The following is an 8716-nucleotide window of genomic DNA, read 5'->3' on the forward strand; positions in this document are numbered from 1 at the left end:
CCACGCTAATAAGCTAACCCAACCAAGAGCAAAATTTCTCCAGGCAGGATTTGAGGATGAATCTTGGCAGATTTAACTTTATAGAACAAAATAATGTCATCCGCATAGCATAGCTTGGAGATGGGCGGAGTAGTGTTAGAAACTTTAATCCCCCAAGGCCTTTTTTGTGATACTTCCCTGTTTAAGAGCCTTGGGAGCACCTCACTAGGATGAGGAGATAAGGCCAAACAGGTTACTTTAATAAATTACTCTTATATAACTTGTGTAAATAATATAATACAATGTTTTGAATTATGAATAGCTTAAAATAAAACTTTTAGAAAATTTAAATTTTATTGACAAGTTACTTTTTAGGTTCAAAAGGCTATAAATATTAGAAAAATGTTTTCACCCGCCCCTTTAACCTCTTTTACAAATGGGTATCTACTAGACAGCTGAATACAATACAGTAGAGACTAGAGAGAGAGAGAAACACAGAGAGAGAGAGAGAGAGAGAGAGCGAGCAGAAGAAACATCTAGCTTCCTTTCTCGCATCATCACAGTTCTACCTGGTAAACCACTTTTCCTTTTCCCTCTTTCTTTATCGTAGAAACCCTAACTATCATCTATATATATCGCAAAATTTCCCTTTATTTCAATTCTCGGTGGAATAATTTTTGTTAATTTTATTTTCCATTACTGCACATTGCTTGGCAGAGAGACAGACATGGCTGTGAACCTGACGTAATTTTTATTATTATTTTGTGAAATATTTTTGATTGATTTCTGTGACTATTTGTCCAAGAGTTTTACAGGAATCTCATTTTTTAGAGATGATCATGATTGACTTGCTCCTCGTTTGGTTGCCGAGAAAACTAGGGAAACGATAGGGAAATAAGAGAAATGAATTTTATTTTAATTAATTCAATTAATTAGCTGTTTTTAGGCACAGTTGAGTATAATTACATTTTGTACAAAATGATTAAACATAATTAGATCCAAATATTAAAAAATTTAATATAATGGTGCTATGTAAACTTTTTTTTTTTTTTTTTTGTATAAATGTCTGGCGTGCAGCTTTATTCATGTTCAAGAAAGAGAAAGCAATTTTGCATTCGGAAGTGTTATCGGTTATTGGATTGAGGTTGTGTGAGCTGGGACTATAATATAGTGCGCCCTGCAGAAGGTTTGGTTGGCCAATGGTGTCGCTGGATTAATTATTCTTTACGTGCTACATTGTCAGGGTATGTAGGTCTGTGAAAATTCAGGTTTCTTTGTTACATTATGTGAGTGTGTGTGTGTGTGTAAATGTTTGTCGTGTTGGTAGCTTGGACTTGAAATCTTATATGCAAGTTTATTTATTTATTTCATGTCTCTTTCTCTCTTTTTAGGACCATGCCTCGTAAAGTAAACTATGGAGTTGATTATGATGAAGAAGCTGATGACTATGAAAATTATGATTATGATTATGATTATGATTACGATGACGACGTAGAAGACAATGGTAAGTGACGTTATTAACTTGAACTTCTCCTTTAATTGCTTCACACCCAGTCTTTCCTTTTTTTGGTTTGCTCTTGGCTACTTGTTCTATAGCCAATTTCCCTCACTTTGCTATCCGTATAATGTTTAAACTTGCTGAAGGCATGGTATACTTAGGGTTAACATCATGTGATGTAGTGCATTGGAACCTTATGTTTAGTCTTAACCAGTTCAAGATTAGGAGTTGGATTCAGTTACTACTTTTCTTGAATTTTCTGTATTTAACTCAGGTATGTGTTGAAAATGGATGATAAAGTTTGTTAGAAATTGATTCAGAAATGGTGTTTTTTGTGTTTGTTTGTACTGTGAGGTTTTGAGAAGGGTTTCTAGTGTAGATTTTCCTTGGAGGGCTATTTGGAGGGTGATGGCAGCCATGAAAGTAGTCTTTTCTGTTTGGACTGTGTCTTTGGGGGAAAATTCTAACAGTAAATAATCTTATAAAATGAAGGAGACTATTGTGGATTGGTTTTGGATTCATTGTATTCATGATTTTTATGTGGAACTGTACCTCAAATCTATGTGATTATACGATCTGTATCCTGCACTGATTCTGCATTCGTGGTTTTTAAAGTGTGTTGAATCACTTGGGGAATATGATGTTTCATGATCTGGATTGCAGTTTTGGTAACCATGGATATACATATTCTCATTGTATAAACTCTGATGTTTATTTTGTCACAGGGAAAGCACCTCAGTCAGAGCAAGAAACTTCTAAGCGTGGCCTTTGGCGTTGTTCTGTATGCACTTATGATAATGATGAGGGTCTGTCTGCTTGTGATATTTGTGGGGTGCTAAATCCTTCAAAAACTGGCACCAATATTGACAAGCAAACAGGTATTCAATTCTACCTTGTGATCATAATTCATATATTCTTCCTTTCTGCGAACTAAGCTTCTGTGTATGGATTGACTTTTACTGATTTTTATTTTGTGTGATTGGGACACTCCTCTCTTGTCCCCCCTCACCCCCCCCCCCTCTCTCTCCTCCTCTTTTAATTCAAAATGTATCTGTGTTGGGCTTGGCTTTTGGCGAGACCTCACATGTTGAACTAAGTTTTGTACTGAGATTGTCATGCAGACAGCTTGTGCCTGTCTTGTCACCAATCTTATTCTAGTGTCTTTGCCAGGTTTCCTTTCAAGTTTGTTGTGCTTTTATAGAATAGATCTCTTTCGTGCAGTTAAGGGCATGTGCCAAAATTCTGGAGCATCCAAAATGGCCAAGTCTCTTTTTGCATCATTGCCGCAACGGATACCCAAAAAGGCTGTATCATTACAAAAGCAGAATGATGTTTTTGTGAAGGAAGAGGGCAATAACTCCCACAAGCATATGAATATCCAAGGACAATTTCATGAATTCCATAAGGCTTTTAGTACTCATAGCCATCACCGTGTTAATATAGGTCTGCACATGCTTCAAAACAGGATGTTGATATATAGAATTAGAGTAATCATTCGTCTTGTAGTTGAGTATACTTTGTATCCACCAGTACTGTCTTATTCCAAAATTTTAATTTCTCCAGAAGATGGCCGTTATACATTGTTACATATATTCTAACCTTACTCATATTGATGATACAGCCCCTTTCAAGTTTGACGTTCCATCCCCAGATGATTTGGTTTCTAATGGACTACGCTCCTCTAAAATGGGTTCAAAAGGTATCTTGTTGTGGTTGCAGATTTGATTGTCAAACATCAATTCAAATCAAAAAGAAAAAAAAAAAAAAAAACCCTTTTGATAGGATATATAGTCATGGAAAGAGCTTTAGGACTGACTTAAAAGTTATGTGTTTTTAATAATTCTTCTCATGGGTATGGAAGTACCCTTTCCTTTTAAATGCTGTGGAATTCTGTTAACACAGCATTACAAGTTATCTTTCTAGTTTCAATTAGCATCATTCATGATTGGCCCCTTTTTTTGCTACTGATAAATTTTTCCAACTTAAATGTTTAAGTTGTAGGATGTATAGATAATCTATCCACTCAAATATGTGTTGTCATGATTGTGACTTGGCACTATTTAGTTATTTTGTGATGACTAAAATATAAAGAAGCTGCGTGATAGCATAATGTGAGATTGCCAATTTCGAAAACTCAATTATTTTTGTTTGCAAAGCTGTTGCATTGAAGTTCATAATTGTTTGGAATGGTTCTTTTGAAGTTAAGTCATACTGCAGAGTTCTTATGAACAGGTGTACTCATCCTTCCCATGGAGAAGCATTGGGAAGGTGAAAACTCCTACTAGAGTATCTTTTTTCACATGGACAGCAGCCAAGGGAAATATTCTTACATTGGATAATCAGAGGAAGAGGAATATTTGTGTTGTTAATCAGTGTTGTATGTGCAAGAATAGTTGGGAATATGTGGATCATCTTCTTATTTGTTGCATGTATGCACATAGTGTATGTACTTTTGTGTTTTGTGTGTTGTGTGTCTCTTGGGTGCTGTCCAAGCAAGTGGTGGAGTTGTTGGCGTGTTGGAAAGCCATTGGTCTATGGTTATTTTGGGGAGGCTATTCAGCTTGTAACTTAGTTTCTTTTATTTAATAAAGATTCTCATTACCTATCAAAATATTATCGTGCTTCTCTTAGCATGGAAGTCTACCTTTGAACTGAATTCGAGGACACATTAATGATTAATCCATGTGAAAGGATGTAGAAATTCTCTCTTAGCATTTGGAGCATTTTGACTAGCATTTTGGGGGTCTAATGGTCTATAGTGCACCACTTTAGGAGGATCATTCTCTACAAGACCCAGCCCTAGACCCTTATAAATTGCCTCATTAAGTATTTCGTAGGGAAAAAAAGAGCATATGTAAAATCTCCATGAGGTAATAAAAAATATTTTTTTCTTGGGCAAACACAATTCAGGCACCCTTATAGGATAGAATCCATGGCCTCATGTTATACCCCTTGTTTATGAAGGTGGGGAAGCCAATGGGTCCGACCTTGGGAAATAAAATATAATTAGTCATTGGATTAGTTGTAAAATGTAGTAGATAAGTTCTACTTGTGTGAGTGTGTGTGTTTACATCCAATCATTAACTGAAGTTGTTTAGATTTAGATTTCTTTTTGGAATATATTTCTGCCAAACTCTTTTTTATTTTTTATTTATTTTTTATCAGTATTGTGCATGGGGTTTTACATATAGAGATTCCATTCTGTTGTTTGTAAAGTCTGTTCTTTTATACATTACTCTTTGTATTCTTTGTAATTTTTTTGTCTACATGGCCTGTGCATGTTTTGAATTGGTGTGGTTTGGTATGGTTCTTCAACTAATGGTCAATAAGTTGATTTTGGGCTAAGAATTAACCCAATTTTGGTTGGTTCTGGGTTGAGACCAAACCCTGATCCCAAGCTGTGTTTTGCCTCTAGTTCTAAATTGTGCTTATTTTATTATCGCAAAAGTTTTGATTCTCTAGTTCTCTGAGAAATACCGACTGGAGTGATTGAGGTTATTTTTAAAAGCACTTTCTTGGTGTCTCTTGAGTTTTAATATTTTTATGTTCTTTGTGTACAACTTTTTACTTGCAGCCAACTTTAATGACATGAAATCTTCAAGAGTTTCCTCAGGCATCACTGGGAAGAATGGTCTACTTAATATAAAATCAAATTCTGAAAGGTCAGATGTGTCATCATCATTGATGCCGAAAGGCAAACAAGATATTGATGACAACAATTGTTCAAAGAACAAGGCTCACAATGTACAGTCAAGTCTAAAAATTTCGGATGGCTCATGTGCAACTATGCCAAAAGGCAGACATCATAATGTGGACGAGGGCAGTTGTTCAAAGAATGATATGGCCAACATACTTTCAAGTGATAAAAGCTCTCATAGCTCTCCTGCATGGAATCTGAAAGGCAGACATGAAATTACAGGTGATAGCAGTAGTTCTTTGATTAGTGGGGGCAAGCCACAAAGCCTTAAAAGTAGTTTGAACAAAATGGCTCTTGGTGAGGGATCTGGATTATCGAATAATGTTAACGCTAGAGGGACTCGTTCACAATCAGAGTATAAACCTGAAAAGTGGATGCTCAATGACCAAGCTGAAGATACATTGATTCAACTGAATCTTGCGATTGTAAGTCAATCTTTAATCCCAGTCTTATGATCAAGGAAATCCATTCATTTAGCTTCTTAATAATTGATTTATTCTAGACATGTCAGTGATGTCATTTCGCTAAATTTCTCTTTGTAGGTAGGTCATGTTGATTCTGGAAAATCAACACTCTCTGGTAGACTGCTACATCTTTTGGGGCGAATATCCCAAAAAGAGATGCACAAATATGAAAAGGAGGCAAAGTTACAGGTAAAATCACTGCTTTCTGTTTATGGTGCTTTAAAAGCTTGATGTTGTCATGTTTATTTGATGTTTGTATCTCAAGCAGGGCAAGGGGTCCTTTGCTTATGCTTGGGCATTGGATGAGAGCGCTGAAGAAAGGGAAAGGGGAATAACCATGACGGTTGCTGTTGCTTATTTTGATTCCAAAAAATATCATGTTGTTGTGCTTGACTCACCAGGCCATAAGGATTTTGTTCCAAACATGATATCCGGGGCAACACAAGCTGATGCTGCAATTCTTGTGATAGATGCCTCAGTCGGTGCATTTGAAGCTGGTATGGACAGTGCCAAGGGACAAACACGGGAACATGCACAACTTATCAGAAGTTTTGGTGTTGATCAAATTATAGTTGCAATTAACAAAATGGATGTTGTGGATTACTCAAAGGAACGGTTTGATTTAATTAAACAGCAACTTGGTACATTTCTCCGTTCTTGTGGTTTTAGAGATCCGTCTATAACGTGGATCCCATTGAGTGCCATGGAAAATCAAAATTTGGTGGTGGCTTCTTCTGATGTTCGTCTGTTGTCCTGGTGAGTTTACTTTCATCCTTCGATTCTTTGTCATACATATTTTTGCTCTTCTATATCTTCATCTTTTCCATCTGTGATAAACTTTTTCTCACCTTTGGGAACTAGAAACTGAGCATTAAATAGTACTCAATTTGGGGCAGACTAGAAAAATTTTGTGCTAATATTTGACTTAGGGAGAAAAAAATGGTGCCTTGACCTACCTTTTTGTATCTTTTCATGTTCCCTGATGGGCTGAGTTAATAGAAGAGGTGACAGAAAATAAACAAATAAAAGTAAAGAAATGTTGAAGGGATGAAAGGTAAAGTATGGTGTAATGCTGGAAATCACCCTTTAGGTTAAATCAAGTATGCCACTGGTTTAAAGTAAAATCAAGATAGTATAGAAACATCATTGATACAGTATTCAATAAAGCCCTGATTTAGTGCCACAAAGATGTTGATGTTGGGATGGTTGCTTTCACTTACAATGTTATGATGAATTTTCTCATACAAATGACATTGCTAACACCGAAATTTGACCAAGGTAATTGAAATGCAGGTATTACGGACCTTATCTGTTGGATGCAATAGATTCCCTCCAACCTCCCACAAGAGACTTGTCAAAGCCTCTGCTTATGCCTATATGTGATGTTATTAAATTGCCTTCACTAGGGCAGGTGTCTGCCTGTGGTAAAGTAGAAGCTGGAGCCCTTCGGAGTGGATCCAAGGTACACAATTGTGTGGTGTTGGAAGTTTTCGTTGATCAATTAAGGGATTCAATTCATTATTCTCCAAAATGTGATGTTCATTCTATTGAGTTAAAATGCTAGATTTCTGCTATTCAAAGATTTCCTTATATTGTTGAGTGAAGCCCCAATTCCTTGATTATATTCAGAACATTCTCAGTTATGTTGTCATTCAAGAACGTCTTAAAAATTAGTCTTTGTCAAGAGTTTTCTAAATTTATTTTGCTCAATTTACTGATTTCTATCTTTTGTTTTTTCATTAATGAAAATCTGTGTTTAAATGGAGTCTTTGATATTTACTACGCATTTTTTTCAAATGCTTTAACAGCAGTTACTGTGAATAGCCAATCCATTTCTATTCTCCTTCAATAGAAGTGATATACATGTTTGGACAACCATCTGCACTTACAATTTGGGATTCAGATGCATGTTTTGTATGACAATGAAGAGATTGCTGGTTTTAATTGAAATTAATCTTATTACATATGAGGCACAATTTGTTTTCGTCACCATCCTTTTGAACAGGCAGTCCATTTCTCTAGTACTACTGCAAGAACAGTAATTTGTGTGAAATTGTAGGTTCTAGTTATGCCATCAGGGGCTGTGGGGTCAGTACGTTCCTTAGAACGTGACTCTCAGGCTTGTACTTCTGCAAGAGCTGGAGACAATGTGGCTGTTAGTCTGCAAGGCATTGATGCAGGGAATGTGATGGCTGGGGGTGTGCTATGTCACCCAGATTTTCCTGTTGCTGTCGCAAAACGTTTGGAACTGAAGGTCCTTGTCTTGGATATTACAACCCCAATTTTATTTGGTTCACAGGTGTGATTTTCTGTGAATATGACATATGTCTATGTTGTTTTTGTTCTCTTTTGTTTATTTATGGAAACAATATAATCCTGAGTGGAATGAACAGTTGGAATTTCATATACACCATGCAAAGGAAGCAGGAAGAGTGGCCAAAATATTGTCTTTGCTTGATCCTAAGACTGGCAAGGTGACAAAGAAGACACCGCGCTGTCTTATCGCAAAGCAGAGTGCAGTTGTTGAGGTGAATTACATGACAAAAATCATGCTACTTTAAGTCAAGGTTAATGCATCCAATATTGTTTCAATTCTGGCAGCAAATGGTTTGACTTGTCTTGTTTTTGTAACTTCAGGTAGCTTTGCAGGGACCAGTGTGTGTGGATGAGTTTTCAAATTGTAAAGCTCTAGGGAGGGTGTTTTTGAGAGCATCAGGAAGAACTATTGCTGTTGGGATTGTAACCCGAATAATTGAGTCTCAGGATTAGTTGGTCGTACTTGAGAGATTTTCTTACTTGAGACATTCCTCAATATTTCAGATCCATTACTTGACATACTGTTACAACATTTTTTTGTTGTTGCCCTTTTCTCTCTTTAGAGGTCATATACTCCGGAAACCCTAGTGATAGAAGCCAATGTTGGGTTCATGAGTTTTCTCAAAATTTTATCAACGGAAATCTTCTTTGGGCATGTTTATTATATGTGCATTATACAAGATAGGTATAGATGGAAAATACATGTATTATGTAATATTTATTGATTCTTTTTTGCAATATATTCCTGAGTTAGAAGGTGTA

At 36.2% G+C, this 8716-nt stretch overlaps 1 protein-coding gene across 4 annotated transcripts; it reads left to right on the top strand.

The window, feature by feature from the left end:
- Nucleotides 1-406: 406 nt before the first annotated feature.
- On the top strand, nt 407-8716 carry LOC142611582 (uncharacterized). 4 transcript variants are annotated; one of them, XM_075783654.1, is made up of 13 exons: nt 407-551; nt 1057-1223; nt 1371-1483; nt 2203-2355; nt 2699-2920; nt 3099-3176; nt 5052-5599; nt 5717-5827; nt 5907-6394; nt 6932-7100; nt 7698-7937; nt 8032-8166; nt 8276-8716. In XM_075783654.1, the coding sequence occupies exons 3-13, from the start codon at nt 1375-1377 to the stop codon at nt 8405-8407; spliced, it is 2385 nt and encodes a 794-aa protein (XP_075639769.1). In that variant the 5' UTR covers nt 407-551; nt 1057-1223; nt 1371-1374; the 3' UTR covers nt 8408-8716. The 4 variants fall into 4 exon arrangements, with proteins under 4 accessions (XP_075639769.1, XP_075639771.1, XP_075639772.1 ...); XM_075783656.1 differs by lacking the exon at nt 2699-2920; XM_075783655.1 differs by lacking the exon at nt 407-551 and having other exon boundaries at nt 1095-1231.

Source organism: Castanea sativa, chromosome 10 (assembly GCF_040712315.1).
Source record: "Castanea sativa cultivar Marrone di Chiusa Pesio chromosome 10, ASM4071231v1".
Taxonomy (NCBI): Eukaryota; Viridiplantae; Streptophyta; class Magnoliopsida; order Fagales; family Fagaceae; genus Castanea; species Castanea sativa.